The sequence below is a fragment of the Sapajus apella genome, unplaced genomic scaffold (assembly GCF_009761245.1).
Source record: "Sapajus apella isolate SASKATOON/1434 unplaced genomic scaffold, GSC_monkey_1.0 scaffold31, whole genome shotgun sequence".
Lineage (NCBI taxonomy): Eukaryota > Metazoa > Chordata > Mammalia > Primates > Cebidae > Sapajus > Sapajus apella.
In genome coordinates, this window is record NW_022436971.1 from 13,915,916 (window position 1) to 13,938,885 (window position 22,970).

The 22,970-nt window shown below is 51.4% G+C and overlaps 1 protein-coding gene across 8 annotated transcripts in view; it reads right to left on the bottom strand.

Annotated features, from left to right (window-relative positions):
• Window positions 1-19,809, bottom strand: part of LPIN1 (lipin 1) — a 150,315-nt gene extending 130,506 nt beyond the window's left edge. For 3 of the 8 annotated variants that reach the window (XM_032294087.1, XM_032294094.1, XM_032294085.1), the window contains exon 1: window positions 19,613-19,806. In XM_032294087.1, the coding sequence (XP_032149978.1) occupies window positions 19,613-19,693 (81 nt within the window). In that variant the 5' untranslated portion in view covers window positions 19,694-19,806. Of the gene's footprint in view, window positions 1-19,612 lie in introns of all 8 variants that reach the window. The other 5 variants (XM_032294086.1, XM_032294091.1, XM_032294084.1 and 2 more) reach the window with 3 other exon arrangements.
• Between the last annotated feature and the right edge of the window lie 3,161 nt (window positions 19,810-22,970).

Consider the following 22,970-nt stretch of genomic DNA (forward strand, 5'->3'; position numbering starts at 1 on the left):
ATAGAACTGAATAGCAACCGTATGATGCATTCGCTCATTTGATTTAAAGGAGGCATAATTTCTATAGGAAGGGTGTGAGCTTGGGCAGGAGACCCAAGGCCAGCCATTGGCTCAGGCTGACACACCAGAGACACAGCAGATGGGCATCATTTAGAGGCCTAGGTTCCATAACCCACCTTGTGCTCACAAAATGTGCAAAGCTCTGACCTTGTCAGATTCTACATGAGAAGGACCCTCATCAACAAAGCTTACTCTGCTTAAATAGAAGTGCCCAGCAGCAGGAGTCCCGATTTTAAAAACTGTGTATTTCATCATGAGGGAGAAAGGAATTTAGTCCATGTTTAGAGGCATGGCATCAAGCAATCTAGAAGCCCAGGTTTTAACAACCTGAACCTGATCGGGTTGTTAAAAGTGATCAGGCTCTGCTGTTTCTGCAGAGGAACACCTGAGTGGGTGTTTCTGAACCACAGCTGTCTCTGAAACTGCTAGATCCACGTGGTGTTGTCCCTGCTACTGTGTGCTGTTCCTGCATTTCCTGGAAGAGGCGTAGGACATGGGAGCCAGCCACAGTGGCCCTGATTCTAAAGAGGATTTTTAAACAGAACTCAGAGATAGCCCCTTCACCTCAGGTACATCCAGTGCCTTCTCCCAAAGCATCTGATCTCCTGAGACAGCTGCACCCTGCAGCAAAGCTGTCAGGAACGAGGGCCATGTGTGGCTCATCTGGGCCCGGCCAGGGGAGAGCAGGCAGCCCGAGTCAGGGCTTGCCAGGACATCAAGTGAGGACGGCCACCGGAGCTGCCCTGCACACCCCTGGCTGAGCTGACCTGGGTCACAGATACCCACATCCCAGCAGGATCAGGACCTGAAGGAGGGGGTCTAGACAGAAATGGGCCCATTGCTTCGGAGAAACGATAGCTCAGTCAGCGCTGGAGACAGTGAAACTCTATGACCACCATTGGCTCCACCAGCACTGTAGGCAAAGCTGGGCACTTCTGGGTCAGGAAGCCACCCACGGCCAAGGGTGTATGACTAGTCTGGCTTCTGACTGAGGGCCGCCCCTCGGGAGAACCTGCATTCTGAACACATTCGCTTCCATGTAATGTGGGGTAGGGCTTGTTCCCTGGCCTGGTGAGATGGGGAGGAGGGGTTGTAAATGGGGAAGGACATAAGGACGGGGGCGTTCGGTACCCAGGCTCTGCCGGCACTCACCAGCAAGGCCAACAGGCTGACTCGATGTGATTCAGGTTTTCAGTAGCTGCAAAAACCAGCCCGTCAAGCACGCCTCCACTCACCCAGCCAATGAATGGTGTCCTTTCCCTGTCCCCAGGCCAAGTCACCACCAATGGCAGGCGAGGGAAGGAGTCGGCAAGTCACCACGGTTCAGCAAGCACTGGGCGCCGGGGTGCTAGGAAGGAAGGGTTGAATTCCCATGACGCGATGCTGATTTGCACAGGCTTCCAGCTTCTGGACCAAAGCAGGGAGAAGCAGGAGCTGAGCACAGCTCCTGGTGCAGCTCCACAGTGGCCCACGAGAGCCGCTTCACGTTCCCCCTGCATTGGCCACAGGTCACCAGGAGCTGCTGCTCCAGCCTGGAACGAAGGCAGAGCTCAGGGCTGCCGCGAGCACAAGAGCTGAGCGAGGCCGAGAGGCATGTGGGATGCACGGCTGTGTCCAGAAGCAGCTGGGGCTGCCAGGGGGATCACACAGTCCTCTGACTGCAGGGCTGCCTATTTGAGTGGCAGCTCCTCTTAAAAGCAAGGCAGAACAAGCCCAAGGCCCCACAGAAAGGGGCGTTGCCTTTCCCAGAGCTTGAGCTCCAGGAATACAGGTCTGTTCTCACCAGATACAGCTTAGGGCTGAGGGACAAAGAGCCTTCACTGGGCCAGAGGTGGGGGACTCAGAGGCAGGGCAGGAGCCCCTGTTCTGAAGGGTCCCAGGCCCACACCGCAGATGCTGCTGACATGGAGGACCAGTCTATTGAGGGACACAGAGAGGCAGGAGCGCAGAGGAGGGATGGCAGGGGATGCATGCCTGGGCGGAGGCAGGTAGGGTGCGTGGTGGGGAAAGGGTCCCCCCAAAGGTGTCAGAGCACGAAGCAGCAGGAAGGAGCCCTGTCAGGCCACTGCTGGGCTCAATGGTGCCATGGAAGAAGCGAGGAGTTGTTTGGCCTGAAAGCCAGAAGCTGCGTGCCCAAATCTGAGCATCACCACGTAGGCAGTCACCCCGCTCCCCAGCACTTGGGGCAGGACGGAAGCTCGCTGTCTGCTGAACAGACGCCTTGTGCTGCCCTATAGACACCTTGCCTGCCAGCTCTCCCCACTCACTTCTGACCAGGAGCCAATCTGGCCCATCCCAGGCTCTAGCATAGTCTTGGTGCTGCTTGAGAAATAGCTAGTTTAAATCAAAATCCAACGTCTTTTTAATCTATAGATACCTAAGGACTAGAGGTAAATATATAAGCAACACATCAAATTCAACTGAGCCAGGATTTCAGGAGCACCCACTATGCCCCCGGCCTGTGTGGGAAGCGGGGGATTCTGGCATGACTGCGCCCTATCCTTCCCTCAAGCAGCTCATTTGAGAGTGAGCAGCCCAAACAGAAAACCAAATACCACGTGTCCTCACTCATAAGTGGGGATTGAACAATGAAAATACATGGACACAGGGATGGGAACAACACACAACAGGGAGGGCCTGTTGGGGGGTGGGGGGAGAGAGGAGGGAACTTGGAGGACAGGTCAATAGATGCAGCAAACCACCATGGCGCACGTATACCTATGTAACAAACCTGCACGTTCTGCACATGTGTCCGGAACTTGAAGTAAAATTTTTTTTAATAAAAAGGAGAGTCAGCAACCATCAGAGCCAGATGGAGAAGGCTGCTGCCGACCTGACGGCGGTGGGAAGGGGCCTGGCCACTGGTAGAGACGGAAAACATGTTTTCACAATTAAACTTCAAAACTGAGACCACATTTATTGTGGTCAATAAAATCTATGGGAGGATACTGATTTGGACTGAGCTCCTGTGCTGGGTCCCAACAGACCAACCCAAAATGGAGTCACTCATGCTAAGGTTCCACCCACCAGACCAAAACCTAAGCTGTTTTCTTGTGAGATCTGACCTTCCAATAAATGAAGACAAAGATGATAGCCAAATCTTTGAACAGACCAGTTTCCCTCCAGCCACCAGCCAAAAACAAGAAACAAACAAAAAAACGAATTGCATGGCAATCAATCAAAAGGAGCCCAGCTACCCTGAGCTGGCATAGCAGGGAGGTCCCCTCTGCCTTAACCCAAGCGAGGAAAGTAACCTGAAGTTGACCAATCTGCTCCTCCCCTGCCCCTCATGCCCTGACCGCATCTCCGGATGCCCACCCCTTGCCCCCTACTCCCGCCGTGCTGAGTTCCTCGTATTCCTCAAATTCTCCACCTCAAGGCCTCTGCACTGGCTTTCCCTCACCTTGCAACACCTTTCCCTAAAAATCAAATGGCCAGCTCCCTCATCCCCAAGTCTCACTCAGATCTCATCTGCTCAATGAAGCCACCGACCATGGTTGGCCCTTCCCTGTCCAAATCCCAGGTCCTTGTACTTTGCTTCATTTTTTCCCATTGCGCTTTTAGCCTTGGGCATGTTCTAAACAAAATAAGTACATATTTATTATATTAATTGTTTATGGACTGCCCACCACGTGAAGGCCATGAGGGCAGTGCTTTACTTTTGATTATTTAGTTTGATATATTACCCACTGTGTTTGTGAGATTTGTTCACCAAAGTATTCCAAGTTCCTAATGCAGTCATCAGCCCATCATAGGCTCTCAATAAATATTCTCCAGTGACTGAATTGAATTAATTGCAGCCTCAGGACCGCCTGGGCCTTGGTTTTCAGGTCTTTATTTCATGGGCAGGAGCACCAAAGAAGCCATGTGACAGCCCAGATGATGGATGATCACCAAGATTCAGGGCTGCGGAGAAAATGAGCGGAGAGTGGTCACAGAGAACTCAGCTGGAATAATGCTTGTATATTTCTTAAAGTAATGGTGAGGGTATTTTTTATATTATTCTTCATAACTTTTGTATGCATGAGAGATTTTATATTTTAACAAAATTAACAGATATTTAGTAAAAGGCAAAAGATGTACGCAATCTGAAGGGAAACCAAAGTATAAAATTAACAGATTTTTTTTTTTTTTTTTTTGAGATGGAGTTTCGCTCTTGTTGCCCAGGCTGGAGTGCAATGGCGTGATCTCAGCTCACTGCAACCTCCACCTCCCTGGTTCAAGCAATTCTCCTGCCTCAGCCTCCCAAGTAGCTGGGATTACAGGCATGCACCACCACACCCTGCTAATTATTATTATTTTTTTTAGTAGAGACAGAGTTTCACCATGTTGGTCAGGCTGGTCTTAAACTCCTGACCTCAGGTGATCCACCCACCTCAGCCTCCCAAAATACTGGGATTACAGGTGTGAGCCACTGAACTCGCCAAATTCACAGAAATTTTACAAGTTAGCCATGCTATCACTTAGTTCATGTGCTCAGCCCTGTGCTAGCTGCTGGGCTAGGAAGCAGATGGGGTCCACCAAGAACCATGGTCCCATCTTCAGAGAGCTTGGTAGGTGTATTATGAGACAGCATTGCAAGCTTCAGAAACATACACAAGGACAGAAGGTACAGGGAAGCCAGTCCAGGACTGGCAGGTAAACCTGTGGCACAGACACTTAATGCTGCAGAATTTCAGAGGGCATGAAAGTGGCTGTGGTCAGAGGGGTCAGAGGAGCTTCACCATGATGCTGAAGTGGAGCTGAGTTATGAAGAGCCAAGGAAGAAAGACGTCATGGAGACCAGAAGCCATGGCAGCGTGCTCTCTGAATCCTTGCATGAACCTGTCAGATAGGCTTAATTGACAATAACAACCTAAACCTCACCTTAGTTTCTTCACACATTCTTGGAGTGGCTTATTCTGTACAACCTATGAAGTCTTTTCCGTTTCAAGGGCTCTATCATTTTGTGCCAAAATGTCTAATTCATCCAATGCTAGGCATTGGGCATGCAGAAATTTTAAAAATATGTGGCTCTTGGTCGGGTGCAGTGGCTTACACCTATAATCCCAGCACTTTGGGAGGACAAGGCAGGTAGATCGCTTGAGGACAGGAGTTCGAGACCAGCCTGGCCAAGATGACGAAACCCCGTCTCTACTAAAAATACCAAAATTAGCCAGGCGTGGTGGCTCAGGTCTGTAATCCCAGCTACTCAGGAGGCTGAGGCAGGAGAATCGCTTGAATCTGGGAAGCGAGATTCCAGTGAGGTGAGATCACACTACTGCACTCCAGCCTGGGCAACTGAGACTGAGGAAGTCTCCATCTCAAAAAAAATTATATATACATATGGCTCTTGCCCCCAGGAATTCACGATCTAATGTGGTAGTCAGGCATTGGTGTCCCTAAGAACCTTGAGAGGGAGGTACAGCTAATATCACTGCCATCCTCATTAAAGATGAGGAAACTGAGGCTCAGAGAGATGCCAAGGATAAAATACAATTCCTGTCTCACGAAGCTTCCATGGTAGAGATAGTTTCAGATATAATCAAGAAGCTCTGTGCCAGGTGGCCACTCACACCACAAGGAACATATGAACCACTAAAGGGTGTGCTTGTTGAATGCAGATTCTGATTCAGTGGGTCCAGGGTGGGGCCTGGGAGTCTGCATTTTTCATCAGCTCCTCTGAATATTGCAGGGCTCTAGACTGAGACCATTTCAGACTGCTGACCAGGTCATTCAGCAGAGTGCCCGGGTCACATTTAGAAAATTCTGGGATCTCTAGGTCAGTGTTTCCCAAGCCTGGCTGCACATCAGAATCACACGGGCAATTTGCTAAACATGCCCAAGGCTCAATGCCAGAAATTTCGATTTCACGGGGCTTGGACCTGGGATTCCATCATCTCAAAATAAAAAAAGAAAAAATGTTGCTCAGGTGATTCTGACAGCCCTTTGGACCATGACTGTACCTGGCCTTGCTGGCACCCTGAGGATGAGCGCCCCACCTTTTCTATTTCTCAGACCCTCTGGCTGAGAAATAGAATGTCTGTCACAATGACCTTGAAGCTTCCTTGCAATCAAAAGCTGGGCCCAAGTCTGGAGAAAGCCTCTGGGGTAGGATTTGGCCAGTCCCGATCCAAAAATGACACTCCTCTCCAACTTCAGCTGGCCTCAATGCCTTAAATTTCTCAGGGGCAAATATATTCCTAAGATCTCAGGGGCAGAGCCAGAATCCTAGTTATCTCTGTATCATGGGACTTAACAAAGTATACAGGATAGGCCCACTAAGTGGAGGTGGAATTTAAATGAAAACTTTGAGTTAAGCATTGCCCTTTTTTCTGGCTATTTTTATCAAAAACATCTGGAGAAGGGCAATTTAAATGATTTTTATCCTACGATTTTCTTCTGTGACACAAACTGGGAAACCCCGGAGCACCATATACCTAGGAGGAAAGCAGAGAAGGAGACAGGGGCCGGGGGAGGAAAGAAGGAGGTGGACACATGTGTAGGGCACATATTGTGCTCCTTATTGCTAAGCTCTATTTGCTAAGCACTCTTTAAACACATGCCAGAAGATCAGATTTGACTCAAGAATTCACCAACTTTACATATTCCCAGGCCCCACTCAAATCTACCACGTCAACACAAACAAGGGTAGAACCCAGGAACTTTGCAAAGCTTCCAGGAGCTTCCGGTATTTGGGAACCACTGCACTGCCTTGTTTAATCTGCACAGCAACCCATTTTACAGATGAGGCGACCAAAGTGCAGAGTCACACACCGAAGCCACACAGCCTGTGTGTGCCAGAGCCAAAGCAAGAAGGAAAGGGGACCAAACTTGCTAATGGCATTTTCACAGAAAGCAAAAATATTCAATATCCCCACAGGACTAAGGACAGGTGCCTTTTTGTGCTTTAAAACGCCAGCGTTTCCTTAGCATTCACAGCCAGGTATGGTCAGTGTGCGGACTTCATCCTGGGTGTTTCCAAGTGAGTCATTCTTCAGGTCAGAAAACAAGGATTAAGGTTAGGATAACTGCCTGTAAGAAAGGGACAGCCCCCAGAACGCACAGTAACAACTCTGCTAAGGGAAAGGCTTTCCATTTTCAAAGAATAGTTAGACTGGCAAATCAAGGGAATAGCACACATGGCCGCATTGTGGGTCAGGGTTTCAGAAAGGCATTTGCTAAGATCTTTTGTGATGCCCCTAAAGGATAGTTTGGATAACCTGGATTGAGTAATAGTATATCAAGCACAGCAGTTAGACATTCTTATTCCCAAGAAATATGGAAGTCAACTTGGATGGAGGCTTCTCACTCCAGGCCACTGGCTCTATTCTTGCTCTTTCCTTCTTAGACATTTGGTCAATACTGAAGTGGAGGAGAAAGCATACTTGTGGCTCATGGTCAAGATGGTATAATGAGGCCGGGCGCGGTGGCTCAAGCCTGTAATCCCAGCACTTTGGGAGGCCGAGGCGGGTGGATCACGAGGTCAAGAGATCGAGACCATCCTGGTCAACATGGTGAAACCCCGTCTCTACTAAAAATACAAAAAAATTAGCTGGGCATGGTGGTGCGTGCCTGTAATCCCAGCTACTCAGGAGGCTGAGGCAGGAGAATTGCCTGAACCCAGGAGGTGGAGGTTGCGGTGAGCCGTGATCGCGCCATTGCACTCCAGCCTGGGTAACAAGAGCGAGACCCCGTCTCAAAAAAAAAAAAAAAAAAAAAAAAAAAAGACCAGAGCAGTTCATTAATCCCTCAAAGTTCTCTGCATGTAAACTGAGGCTAAGGATCACTTGCGTGTTTCTTACAAGGATTGGTAGGACAAAATATGAAAAATGTCTTGTAGGGCACTGGCATGGAGAGAGAGCACTCAGTAAACAAAAACAATGATTGACCTGGATGTTGATCATTTTTGAAGCACTTTGAATTATGCATAAATTGGGACTAAGTCGTGTCTGCAACATACCATTATACAAGTTGGCTCCTTAAATTCAGTGTTCAGCATGGAAGACTTACTGTTCCTTTTCTTCCTATCTGGTGACCTCTCACCCAGTGGGCATTTCTAGTTGGGTAAAAACCAGAACTTGATCCCGTCTTGCTTCACCATTAACTGCGAAGTGCCTATCAAATGGCTATTAATAAACTCAATTTCTGCCTAGGTCAAATCAGGTGAAGACACCAACTAGCCAAGTCCCTTTCTCCTTTATTTTGAATTGCTTTGAAACTCAAATCACCTTATCCTTAGATAAAGAGAATTCACTCAAGAATTTCATCAAAGTCTCTTCTTATTGGCTGAAAATGTTGTATTAACTCATTTTCCATTTGTCAACACTCCCCACCTGCCATGTACTGGACGAGGACCCCTGATTAGTGCCCGTGTGTCACGTCCTGGGTCTCAGCGTGACAGCGCCCTCTAGAGGGTATTTCTGGCCCAGGACGCAATTAGATACTCCTAGGTCATTTCTGGGAAGGGCTGAAGTTTTTGGGGGTAAATGAGGAACAGGCGAGGCCTGAAACATATAGCAGGGCATGGAAACTGGATCCTCCCAGCCACTGCCACGCAGAAAGTCTCAGTCCTGAAGTCTACAGACTGTTAACTCCATGTGCTTTAAAAAGAATACCAGCCTGCAACTCCAGAGTGGTAGCTCTGGGAGGTTACTTCCTCTGGGAGTTTCAAAGGATGCTGCAAGGAGCCCTGGGGTGACTGTGGGGAGAGGGAGAGTGAAGCTGGCAAGGAGGTGGCAGGGTTGATGTAGGGAAAAGAAAGGAAGCTTGAGAAGGAAGGGCTCCAAGCTCTCCATCCTTTCATCTCCAGCAGTTTCTCCATTCTTATTCCATTTATAGACAGGGGCCGGCAGATATTTTCAGCTATAACAAGAATTCCCCGTCGGAGACTGCAGCATTGAGAACTGTGGACTCTTCACTCCCTGGGCCGCCACTGGCACTCAGAGCCCCTCCAAGCAGAATTAACAGAGAGGATCTCCGGGTGGACACACTGTCCCATCCAGCCCCGGTCCCAGAGCCCAGCCAGCGTGATGAGTCAAGTGCAGGTTGGGTTTCAGCCCCCAGTGTCCCCTTGGCCAGCACTCTGTGCAGACCATAAACTGCAGAGACTTAGCAGCAGCCCAGCCATGGCCTTATTTAATAAAAGTACATGTCACAAGCCGCCCACCTGATAAGGCTGGTCTCCAATGCTGCCTCCCCCGTGAGTGATGGTGAGCTTGGCTATTTCTGAGGGCACCCCTGGGCTTGCAGCAGCCACATAGGGTCTTGGGCAATCTATGGACAGCCCTATGGGAAGGTGTTATTGCTACACATGTTTTGCAGGCCCGCTGAAAACGACATGGTCAGGGCTAGAGCCAAAATCTCTCAACGGTTCAGATTCTCTGTATTTCTCTCCTGCTAAATGCAATTCTCCCTTCTACAGAGTCTCATTCTCTTCATCCTAGTAACAATAAACTCTGCCCAAATTCAGAGGCAAAGCTCCCCACCCCTGCCTTGCTTGTCCAAGCTGTACGAGATGTCACATCCCCCCGCCCCTCCCTGAGACCAGCTGCAGAACAACTTAGAAGAGTCTCACAGTCGTATCCCTGTTATGTCCAATAATGCCCTGCTAGGCAATTTATTTCACACTTTCGGTATTATTTGCTTATATACTTTATCAAGTCCAAGAAGGCTCTCAAGAAGCATACGGTGAAAAACAAAACCAGGTAACAGAATTGTTTAAAAACAGACCAGGGCCAGGCCCAGTGACTCATGCCTGTAATCAGTGCTTTGGGACCATCACTTGACAAGAGTTAAAGACCAGCCTGGACTACATAGCAAGAACTTATTTCTACAAAAAAATTAAAACTTAGCTAGGCATGGTGGTGTGTACCTGTAGTCACGGCTACTTGGGAGGCTGAGGCAGGAGGAACACTGGAGCCCAGGGATTCGAGGCTACAGTGAGCTGTGATCACACTGCACCCCAGCCTCAGCAACACAGTGAGAACTCTTCTCAATAAAAAAAAAATTAAAAAAAAAAATCAAAAGCTGTGAAATGGAGCAGGATTCAGAATGCCAGGAGGGAGTGGAGAGAACGATTCCTAAAATCTAGACTCCAGATAATCCGGCCTTGGAGCACCAAACAAAACTCTGCCCCCAGCAGCAGGGGCAGAAGAGGAAAGGGGAGTACCTGGGCTCCACTTACCCAACAAAAGACCCGTACCCATTCGTCACCAGGGACACTCATTCCAACTGCAAACCCTGTGAGGGGTGTCTTCATGGTGCTCACAGGGTGATGAGAGCAGAGGGTCCACGTCAGACCCCTTCGGAGCATGGCCATGGGCGTCTCATTGCTCACTTTCATAAGAAGGGGAGAGTGCTCTTTCTCATTGATATGTGCTCTGCCCATGGTGCCCACGCCATGGCTGCCCACCCTGTTCCTATCCCTTTAAACCAGGACAACCCACCCACAAAACACACCACACAACCTCTGTCCAGGGCCGACATACACAGGCCTCAGGCATGCCAGACCCTCCAGTACCCTCCTTCCCCACCAGCCTTCTTCATCTTTCCCAGAGTCTATCCAACCCAACGTCCTAGCCTTCCTCTCCCGTTTCACCCTGAGGCTAACTACAGAGCATCTCTGGATTGCGCTTGGGCCCACCCACTTTCTGTTCCCCCCTCTCCAGGCACATCCCACCAACACTGGGCAGTGTTTTCCCAAAGGGACAGCCCAGGGGCTATGGATGATCACATGGTAAGTGCCAAAAGCGGGGTCAGGAATCCTCAACTCCTGGATGAAGCCCAGAGCAGGCCAAAGCTCACCAAAGACCGGAGCGTGCTCACCTGGTCATGTCCTTCCTGCATCTGTCCCTTACCCAAGCTCCAGGTGCTTGTTATGTGCCAGTGGCGCATCCCAAAGTAACCACAATAGAAGGTGGGGGCCAAATTCTAAAAGCAAGTGGGTGGGTGGTTGAGAATGGAGGCATCCCAGCAGTTGGTGGCAGGGTTGGGGGTGGTGGCTCCAGGCTGCAGGGAAGGCTGTGCTTAGACAAGGCTTTGAAGGTCACTGGACATTGGTGGAGGCAGTCTGTCTCCCAGGGTGTCTAAGTGCTCTATCCATGGAACGCAACCCCAAAAGAAGAAATGGGGTTGGATAAGCAGAGGCACAAGGAGAAAGTGAAGGGCTGAGAAAAGAGAGACAGAGGGAAATCTCTGGAAAGAGAAACAAGACCGAGTGTATTCCAAACCTAAATGCAAAGGGAAATGAAAATGGGACCTGAATTTACACACTTTCCTCGTTGGGAAGTCAGGAAGTGAGTGACTGTTAGTCTTAGTTCTGCCATGGGCATGCCTAGCAAAGACACCTGGTGCCCTCGGGGGGACTTGGCAACCCATCTGTAAAATGAAAGGATGCGCCAGGTCTGAGTTCTTAAACTCTGTATTTCAGGGACTGAAGTTTTGTCTCCAGCCTAGATTTCTCTTCTGAATTCTGTTAAAAGGTAAACTGAGGCACAATAATATGCTAAAGAGTTTATTTGAGCAAACGGTTCAAAATCCTCCTCTGCTACCACCTGGTTCAAATCCCCATTCCCTCCCACTTGAATTATGGCAACAGCCTCCCAGCAGGTCCACCATGTCTGTCCTGCCCCGAAAGCCCAGGAGATGGGTGACATGAACCTAACATGACCCTCCAAGGTGGGGTCGAGGCTGCTGCCTCCATGCTGGCCTGTGCTCCGCCAGCCTCCACATGGCTCTTACACCATCTCTCCCAATTTTCCTGTCCTCTCAGCTCTGGCCACACTATCCTCTCTGCACTCCTCAACCCTGCCCAGATGCTTCAGCCTCAGGGACCTTGACAGCCCCTGAGGCCTCCGCTCACTCCTCAGCTCCTTCAAGTCTTTGCTCAAATGTCACCTACTAAGGGCGGCTTCCCCAACCTCCCCATTGAAAGCTGCGTCATCCCCCCGCCTCCTCCGGCTCCTTGTCACCTCCCTGGATTTCTTTTTCTGCACAGCCCCTCTCGCCGTCTGACATGTACACCAATTAGGCACTTGCCTATTCTTTTCTCCCCCACGTGGACTGTAAGCTCCAGGAGGGCAGGATGTTTGTTTTGTTTTATTCACGGCTCACTTCCAGTGCTTAGAAGAGTGCCGCCACAGTGTTGCCTGGTGAATATTTATTACTAGAAGAAGCAAATGAGTGAAAACACAATTAACTTTTATAACTTTCATTTTGAGGAGCATGTGTGGTAACTGACATAAGGCTGTCAACTTTTAATCTTAAAATGGAATAAAGGAAGGAAGGAGGGAAGGGAGGAAGGGAGGGAGGGAGGGAGGGAAAATATTCTTCTTTTCATAAAAGATACTTTAACCTCCCCAAAATGGAAAGTGCCTTCTCCCAGGGTAAATAGTAGTTTTTCCCAAGTAATTTGAAGGGGCCAAGTCACATTAACATATCTACCCCACAATATTGTCCTATTTTCTTTGCTCACCACGGGCAGTGAGAACTTTGGCACCAATACCCCATGCCCAGTAATTCTCCAGCTCTGGTTCTTGCTTCAAAAATGAGAGAGCTGGGCACAGTGGCTCATGCCTGTAATTCCAGAACTTTCAGAGGCCAGAGCAGGAGGATCATTTGAGGCAAGGAGTTCAAGACCCGTTTGAGCAATATAGAGAGCCCTTGTTTCTACAAAAACTTTTTAAAAAAATGAGCTGGTTGCAGTGGCACACACCTGTAGTCCCAGCGCCCCGGGAGGCTGAGGTAGGAGGACTGATTGAGCCCAGGAGGCAAATGGCAAGAAAGCCCATCACCCTGGCTGGCCCTTGCTCTAGCAGACACACCTGCTCATGTCAGAATCAACCTTGGCACTGGGAAGGGTGGGGGCTCCAGATCCAGAGGCAGCTCAGACCCTGGGCTGCCATTCGGATCACAAGACCCCGTATGACACCTGCCAGGGGTTCGCAGACTGAACAGTTCACACTGAATGTTCAGTGAATGGACACTGCCTGGCAGCTTCTTCTAATCCACCTTTCATGCAGCTGCTATGAGAAAAGTAAGAAGATCCTTTGAGCTCACCTCATTCACCCCCGTGCTGGGCTGGTAAAGCAGCGTCATCAGCCCCAGTTTAAAGATGATGAGCCCAGGGCTCAGAGAGACTCAAGGTGACTTGGGCAAGGTTGCAGCCCAGTTTAGAAGCAGCAGAGCTGGGATTCCAACCCAGAGCACCTGGACGGCAAAGCGTGGCTTTTACCACACCTGTCCCTTCCTTAGGTGCATCAGGGATTACAGGTGCCACCACACCTGGTTATGGTGTTTGCATAAACACCAGCCCTCCTGGAGGAACGGGGTAGCAGTGCAGGGCAGGGCAAATCTGTTTACCTTGATGACCACAGCACTGGGGGGAAGCCACGCCCTATCTTCTCTCCTCTGCGTAGAGTCCAGGAGGAGGCAGGGACAAAGAAGGGCGGGCCCGTTACTTCCCAGAACAAAAGCCATCTCAGACCTCCCTGTTTCTCTTCTTTCTTCTCAGCCCCTCATTCCCATCCCTCACGTTCAACTCCTGGCCATCTGCTCTCAAAAACGGACTCACAGGCTACCTCCCTTCAACTGCTGTCATCTCCGCATGTCTGGACTTAATATTTCAAGTATACCCAGCCCAGCCCAGCCCAGCCCAGCCCAATCTCTCCCACTCTCTACCATACACTTGAGCATGTTTAAATATCAGACGACAGAATTACACATGATGCATTTTATATGATCTTCATTATTGGATGTGTTTCTTAGCTCAAATGGTGATACTGAAATTCCAGATCAAGTGTTCTTCTCCGGCCCTTACAGGGCCTGCAGGGGTGCAGAACTGACCTTGACAAGTTAAACGGCAATAATAGGGCACACCAGAGTTTGCAGAGTACGTGGAGTCACATAACTCATTTGAGCTTCACAGTCACAGGCTTCACAAACTGAGTCTCTCAGGGAGGGGACCTTGCTGAAGGCCTTGCTTTAGACACTTGTCCCCTACTCTAGCCCTGACCAGAGGGGCCGGGAAGGCTACTGGGACCCCCGCACACAAGTGTCTGATGAGAAAGAACCTTTGGGAACAGGTTTGGATGAGGGAAGCCTATACAGTGAGATGTTTTGGCTTAATAGGTGTCTGCTAAATAGGGTGACTATCCCAACTCGACACCTGTGACAGCAAAAGAAGGCACCATAAATAATTACAGGACCATAGGCATAAACCTGAGTGACCCAGACAAACAAGGACCTGCGTTCCGTGATAAGGGTCTGACCTGGGTTGGGCAGCAGGAGGCTGTGCTAGGTGCTGTGGGGACACTGAACGGTGACACCTTCGCCACCCCACGGAGTGTGACAGTTACTGGGAGCAGGAACCGATAAATACGTACTGGGACATGACCACAACCATCTGTTACTTAAATGCTGTGTTCAGAGCCTTGTCCCCTGCACTCCAACTTTACAGAGGGAAATAAAATCTGTCTACAGCAGAAAGATGACGATCGCAAAACAAAGAAATTTTAGGCAAGTTACATTACAGGAGGACTGGAGCCCCTATCCCCAACCACTAACTGAAACGGTATGGTGATGGAGGCATTTGACCTGGGCCTTGAAGGATGAGTAGGGCTGTGATCCGTGCTGGGGAGAATGGATTGAAGATTGGCATCTGTGCCGGAGGCAGGATGTGTTCCATCGGCAGCTTGCTACGAGTTCAGTCGCAAACACGTAACAGCAAGGGGTTTAAGCAGGACTGACCTGGCTGCTCCCCTGTGACCACCGACTTTGCTCGTGCTCATTCTAGCTTCTTGTCACTAGGAAAAGTCACATCAGATACTGTGGTTGGGTTTCCTGGAGGCAGGTGGTTTCCTAACTGTAGTGGCAGAGTGTCACCTCCAGGGGGAGCTCAAGGCCTCCCCACGGTTCACCTGCAGAAGTGGTGGGGCGACCCAGGATGCTGAGAGGAGAGAGACCAGAAGCCCTGCTCCCTCGGAGGCCGGCAGTTTTCTTCTGACTCCACCTCCTCCACAACAAACACCCCAGCGGCCAGTGCTTTCAGGCTGGCCAGAGGTGGCAGCCTCCCCAGAGCCCTTCCAGGAGCAGGCAGCAGCCCACACAGGTGTTTCAGGGGGCTTGGGGTCTGGGAGAAGGGACCCTTTCCCTGGGTTTGTCTCCACACCTGGCCAGCATCAGGGTCGTGCGCTCCAGAGGTCCCTGTAGAAAGGGGCCCCAGAGGACGTCGTCCAGCCTCTGTCCAGGTCTCTGGTTGGTGCAGCCAAAGGAACCCAGGTGGCAAACAAAAGCTCTGGGTAAATGGGGCCCCAATTCCAACCCCCAGGCATACATGGACTGGAGGTGACAAAATGAATGGTCACCTCCCTGGAGACCCAGCTAACACGCCTGGCTCAGCACGTCCTGGGGGTGGCACATGGACATGGTTAAAGGAAAGGACAAGAGCCAAGGGTGGGTGTAGTAGCCTGTTTTCACACTGCTATAAAGAAATCCTGAATCCGGGTAATTTATAAAGAAGAGGTTTAATTGGCTCACAGTTCTGCAGACTGTACAGGAGCATGGCTGGGGAGACCTCGGGAAACTTACAATCATGGCAGAAGGCGAAGCGGAAGCCAGCACATCCTACATGGCCAGGGCAGGAAAGAGGAAGAGAATAGGGGGAGGTGCTACACATATTTTTTTTTTTTTTGAGGCAGAGTTTCTCCCTGTTGCCAAGGCTGGAGTGCAATGGTACGATCTCAGCTCACTGCAACCTCCACCTCCCAGGTTCAAGCAATTCTCCTGCTTCAGCCTCCTGAATAGCTAGGATTACAGGTTCCACCATGCCTGGCTAATTTTTTGTATCTTTAGTAGAGATGGGGTTTCAGCATGTTGGCTAGGCTGGTCTTGAACTCCTGCCCTTATGATCCCCCTGCCTTGGCTTCTCAAAGTGCTGGGATTACAGGCTTGGGCCACCGTGCCTGGCTGGTGCTATATACTTTTAAACAACCGGATCTCTCATGAGAACAGCAAAGAGAAAGTCCGCTCCCATGATCTACTCACCTCCCACCAAGCTCCTCCTCCAACACTGGGGATTCTAATTCAACAGGAGTTTTGGGTGGGGGACAAAATTCCAAACCATATCAGGGGATGAGGTGGGGCCAGCCTTTGAGGGGCGTTGAACGCCAAGCTAAGTGTCTAAATGAATACTGAATTCTGTTCTTCATACAGAGACAAATGCAGGATCCAGCTCCATGCGTTTTCCTGTACAGTGCTCGCTGAGTTCACTGGGCCGGTGTAAACGGATTCACTGTCTTGGCACCACTGTATTTACAGCCCAGCCTGTCGCCACAGGCCATCTGTTTTCAGGTGTTGCGCTGGTATTCATAATAACTACTGTTTATTGAGTATCTTGAGTAGCATATAATTAGGTATTACAAGCCTCATTTTATAGATGAGACAACTAAGTCTGCAGCAAATCCAAACCTGTAACTGACAATGCCGGGTGCGAGTCCAGGCCTCGTGGCCCCTGAGCCTTGGCCTTCACTTTGGGTCTTACATATTTGCCCCATGGCTGCCTGCTGTGTTTCATAGATGAGGTACCTGGCCAAGACAAATGTCACCACACATACACCCTAAGAAAGAAATAAAGCCCCAAACGGCCCAAGGAACAACCCTGGAGACTTGGCTTGAGGGGAACACGCTATCCTCTCATTCCCCAGCCTTTGCTCAAGCTGACTCTGCAGCCTGGAAGGCTCCACCCCAATCGGCTCTGTTTATTGAAATCCTATTCCTCCTCTAAGCCAGCTTCTCAGAGAGGCCTCCTCTGGCCCTGCCAGGCAGAATCACTCTCGACCTGTGCCCTGTGAATTCTGTGGTGGGACAGCTGCAACCCCCTCACTCCCATCTGCCTTGACCTCCTGCAGAGGAGGGAGAGTCCAGGCGTCACACCAACCCCCTCCCCGCTCCAACACACACACAGCTCTGTACACACTCAGGCCCCAGAAATACTTGCGGAGCAGAGACCAAGCCCAGAGTCTCTGGGAATGGCCGTGGCCAGCAGCACAGGTGGAGCTGCCAACTTAGCAGGTGCCTCTGAGGGCTCACGCTGCCACCGGCTGCCCTTTTTTAGCCCCAGGGGTGAAAACAGCCCCATGGCAGCTGAGCCACTTTTACCCTTCCCAGAAGCCAGCAAGCCCCGCCTGGGCTTCTGGTCGGGGCAGTCGCAGCTCCAGCCTCTCCCACCCAGACCTCCCGCAGCATTCCTAGACTGCTGTCAGTCCATCGGGGGCCTGCCTGATCTAGGTCCCAGCTCCTCTGCTTTGCTGAAGCCCCGACTCTGGGCCCAGCTGTCCCTAACCTCCAAGGGCTAGTCCCAGACCCAGTCCCCAGCAGCAACTCCCAGTGACACTCCCAGATCACGGCTCTGCAGCCACCCTTCAGCAAGTAGCTCAGATGCCTCCAGGTGCAGCAGCAGCCTGAGCCAAGGCCAAGGCCACCAGGCCCTTCAGACCCAGAGCCTTGCAGTGAGCCAGCTCTGCAGTGTGAGAGGAAGCAGGCAAGACTCCCCCAGCCCCATCACCCTTTTGAGCCATGGAGGCCTGCCTCCCCAAAGCAAAATACCACAGGCACCGGCCAGAGAGAGCTGGGGCAGGGGTGGGGGAAGCCCAGACCACAGTGGATCAGCCAAGGAGCCTGTGGAGGGTTTTAGCCTGGGGTTTGGTATCTTGTCCATCTGTCAACAAGCAGACGGACAGGATAGCAAATACACGGGACGGTTGTGGGGTGGGAGGAGCTGTGAAATGCAAGGGGACACGTGGCGGGGTTGACGTCCTCTCTACAGCTTCATTACAAGGAGCCTTCAGTGAAAGAAGCACCATCTCTGTTTACAAAATTTCCAGGCTTTTTATTTAAACTTTCCTGTATATGCTAGATATTCTACAATGAACATACTTTTATAATCAGAAAAATAATTAATATTTAATAAGACATAAGCAGAAAACAGACACGATATCAAATCAATATCAAATCCAAACTTCCACATCTGTAGGGAGGTGCAGGAGAGCAGGAGGGTTGGGCTGGGCCCCAAGAGGCCTGGGTTCCTGTCCCTCTTCCCCGACTCCCCTCACAAGGTGCAATGCAAAAGTCCCAACTTCATAGCCTCAGTTTTCTCAGCTGTCAAATGGGAATAGTAGTGCCATGCTCCTCACTGCCAGGGTTGTGCAAGAGAGATGCCATGATAGTGACACCTGTGTCTCAGGGCTGGCAAGAGAGTCAGTCCCGTGGGGCATGTGGCAGAGTTCCCTAGGAGCCCAGCCTGCCCACTCGGGAGATGTGAGTGCCATTCCCAGTCAGCACTGGGTGAACGTAAGAGACATTCCAGCAATGAAAACAAGACAAAGCCATCGTAATCCCTGACTAACCACAAAAATGGTCCACTTAATCAGAGTGTGGGTGCCAGTCATCTGCCCTGGGCTCCCAAGAGGAGGTCCTGCTCCTGTTCCCAGCATGTAGAGGGGTGTTGTGGACCAGCCTGATGTCTGTCTCCTGCAAACCACTCAGGAAATACCTGCCCAAAGGGCCAAGCTGCAAAACAGCACAGAGGTGGGAGCAGGATCCACACCTCCTTCTCCCTAGACAGCCTCACTGCATTCCAGCCTGAGTGCCAACCCTGGAAGGGCCTCTTGTCCCTGTAGGAAGGTGCTGCCCTGAGGATGGAGCTGACTCAAGTGACAGGTGACAGGTGCTGGGGTCCAGGGGCAGGAGGTTGGTCCCCCTAGGATGCAGAAAGCTGGGGCTCCCTGCCCCCAAGCATGCTGAGCCCTCCCTCAGCACCATCTCAGCCTCTGCAGCCAAGGACCACAGCAGGTGTCTCCAACGCACCATTCGGAGCCCTGGTTTGACACATTATCCTCACTGTAGCCTGGCCTCTGGAAGAAAGAGCAAAGCCCTGAATTCTAGCCCAGGACCTAGCCTCAGGACTCACTGCCACTTGGGGCTATTTGAACACTCCCCACTCCCGCTTTGGGCTTTTTTGTGAAAGTAACAACAACAAAGCCTTGGCTTCTAGGATGAGATCTGGAAAGGGCAGTAGGGACAGCTGCTGGCTTTGGGGTCCACAGGAGCCCCACGGCACGCACAGCATATTACTGGAGACGCCGCTGATTAAACGACCACATTGGAGGGGTCCCTTCAACCCTCCATGCCTCTCTTCCTGGCCTACACACAAGCTGGACAGACAAGGGCATTCCAGCACAGTGCCTGATGGGCTAGAGGCACTCACAAAGCGCCAAGGTCCAGTTTTGAAGATAAAGCAATCGCTATACCTTTTCCATCCAAGGCAAAGAAAAATGCCTTTAATTCTTGCATAAGTTCTAAATCCTCCTCTATAAATGCAGCCTCTGAATAGGAGCCTATGAGGAGCAAGCTGGGCCAGTCACTTATCTGGAGAAGTGTGAACGCACAAACCTATCCAGAACAAGGCCCTTGGGGTGCAAATGTTCCCTGGGTCCCGTCAATAAGCGGGCACCTGGGGATGGAAGGAGGGAGAGCAGGGGCTGTGTTTGCAGATGGCCACATGGCCAGCGCTTACCCATGACCAAGCCGAGTCTGGGGAGCTCTTGCCCTGTGAAGTCTCCCAGCTGGAGCTGCGAATGCCGTCCTGTTCCCCCATGGCCCGCACTGAGGGTGCTGGCTGCCTCCTCACCCGGCATCAGGAGAGAAATGTCCTCCAGACGATACCAGCTCCAAAGCTGGGAGGCTGGGCTGGGCGACACTGGAGCCTGGGCAGCCGTGCTTCCCTTCGTACCAGTCCCGGGAGCCCCAGCCAAGTCACAAGGCTCAGCAAAAAAGCAGAGTGTTGAATTGCAAATCCTCTCCTACCTGGGACCAGCTGACCAACAACACCCAGGATGCAAAGCTTCCAGAAGATGCCAGTTACTGTCAACTTTGTGAAGGGGAAACTAGAGAGGGGGCCTGAACCCTGGGGGCCAGCTGCGGGGCACTGTGAACCCCCGACCTCCCCACTCCAGCTCATCAGAGGCAGTAGGACTCAGCAACTGACTAACTTCCCCAAGGCCACGCAGTTCCCAGATGCTTTTCTCCTGCGCAACTTGTTTTCAGATTTGTCCTCTTCATCCTGGGACATTCTGTCTCCAGAGGGGACTGGTGGGAGGTGTGGAGGGAGAGACTACTTCCTGTGCTGAGCACTGGGAACGGTGCTTTCTAGACAATAATCCCTACCACTGTCTCACATGAGAGCTTCCGGAGGCCTCTCTGTTCCTCTCCATCGCCTCAACACCCTGCAGAGTGTCAGGAGAGCCAGGTCTAGGGCGGTGCTGCACTCCCCACACAGCCCTGAGCACGGCACACCACTCTGGACCCACTTTCCCAGCTAGCCCCAACTCCACCTGCAGGCACTTAGCCCCATCCATCATCATGACAGCTCTCCAGGTGAATACCTCTTGCATATCAGGACCTGTGTAAATGTTGAGGATGCATGCCAATCTCAGAGGCTCACGCCTGTAATCCCAGCACTTTGGGAGGCTGAGGCAGATGGATTGCTTGAGCTCAGGAGTTCGAGACCAGCCTGGGCAACATGACAAAACCCCATCTCTGTCAAAAATACAAGAAATTAGCCAGGTGTGGTCATGCGTGCCTGTGGTCCCAGCTACTGGGGTGGCTGACTTCAGCCCCGGAGGTAGAAGTTACAGCAAGCCAAAATCACACCACTGCGCGCCAACCTGGGTACAGAGTGAGAACTCATCTCAAAAAGCAGAAGAAGATCCATGATCATATATAATTCCACAGCACCCCTGTAAGGTTATGAACAGAAAACAGAAGCTTACAGAAGTGGCCTTGGGTCCCAAAGCTGGGAGGTGGCAGAGCAGGGCCAGGCTGACTTCAGAGGCGGGACTCTTCATCTAAACCTAATCCTTGCATGAGCCTTGGATTCTGTCCAGAGTGGTGATGGGGCTGGGCTCAGGTGACCTGCGCAGGGTGAAAGGGAGGGCACATGACTAGGGCAGTTTCTTGGCAAGGTGGGGGCAGGGGGTGCACTTGGAGAGAGGGAACAGAGGCCGCTATCTGGTTTAGCAGCAACTGAAGGAGAGGCCTTTGCAGTTTCACTGAGAGAGACACAGTGTGATCTGGGAGCACAGCAGGGCCAGGGAAGGGACACTAGAATACTGTCATGAGAGCATGTTGGACATTCTAAGCATCCAATAAAGGGAGTGGACAATGAGGACTGCCTCAGTTTCCCTTCCTGGCCAAGTGAGCCACACTGAGCCTCAGCTTCCTTCTCTGGGAGCTGATACTGCCTAACCTTGAGGACCACTGTGAGATTAGAGATGATACATGGGAGAAAAGTATTTGGAACAGAGAAGGAGCTCAGAGACGCTCAGCCTCTCACCCTTTCCCTTGAAGGCCAAAGGAAGGAGAAATCACTATGGGTGGAGAGATCAGGGAAGACTTGATGGAGAAGGGGGCATGTGACCTGGACCTTGAAGAGGACAAATCTGCAAACAAGGAGAGCAGGAGAAAAGCATCCCCAGGGGAGTCACAGCAGGAGCTAAGGGTTAGAAGTGAGGAAATGCTGAGTGCTCTTGGAGGTTTGTAGATGACTCCCAGAGGCAGCCTGGTTGCCAGGAGATGGGGGCGTCTTGTGGATTCTTGACAGCCCCGGGGATTCAGGGAAATGTTTCAGAGGACATTCAGCTTGGTCCTGGCCATGGAGGGAGAGCCAGCAGGAGGACGGCTGGAAGCGTAAGTCAGGCTCCCTGAGTGTACTTCTCTGGGTGCTGGTCCTCCTCCCGTCCCTGCAGACTGCAATGCCGCGACGGCCCCCTGAGCTCTCCAATGCTCCTCTGTTGGCCCCATGAGTGCTGCTCCCTAATTCTCCCTCTTCTCCCCAGCTAGGCTGTCTCTGCTGTTTTCATCACAGCGCCTCTTCCTCATTCCCTCCAGAGGGCACCCCTGCCCGGACAAAATCCATCTTGGATTGTGGTAGGAATGAAACGGGAAAATAAATGAAAGGTAGCTGGCTTCTTCTGTCTAATGCAACAGGCATCCCGTAATGACTCACTTCACGGCTTGGAGGCCAGTGCTTCCCCAGCATGGTGGATCTAGCAGGGACATAGTGTACTCAATCCAGGCCTCTGCCATCCCAGGTCACTGTGCCATGACACGGCCGTGGGGACACTGATGCTCCCAGCCTTCCTCACCGCAGGAGAGCTCAGAGAGCTCTGGGGAAAGACCAGCACAGAGCCGATGCCCCCCACGCCCATGACCTGGAATAGCTCCCACAGTGTGAGTGCCCCAAAATGTCCTTAAGTGTAAGGCAGAAAATAACAGCCCTTAAGACACTTCTACTGAGCTGGGGCACTGGGACTCCTACTATTTTTAATTCATCCTGTCGAGATATTTTAAGAACCTCATGACCAACGAGTGATAAGATGGTGAGAAATTATAACTGGTCATGTTCAGCATTTGGCCAGGATCTGGTAGAAGCAGATCACGTGGGCAAGAAGGAGTTGCTCTGAACATAGGCACCGCCAGAGTCATTGCATTGATGAGGAAGGTGCAGTCCGAGGGGAGCCTCCCCTGCAAACAGAGCCAGGGAAGGGGCCGCAGCCGGCTGTGTCTTGGCCTCGGTCCTCAGAGCTCCAGTCCCAAGGCACATTTCACAGTCATGGCACAGTGACCTGGGATGGCAGAGGCCTGGATTGAGTACACTATGCCCCTAGTAGATCCACCGTGCTGGAGAAGCACTGGCCTCACACCCCTGATGGAGGAGACAGGTGGTCAGAGTGACACGTGTCCCACTGCCATGTCAGGCTGCTGAAAGCTCCACTGGTCTACATAGTGAGCCAAGAAATGGGGCCATGATCATTGGAGGGGCTCCCAGCCCACGCCAGAGCCCACCAGAAGCTCGGCATGCTGGTTGAATCCCA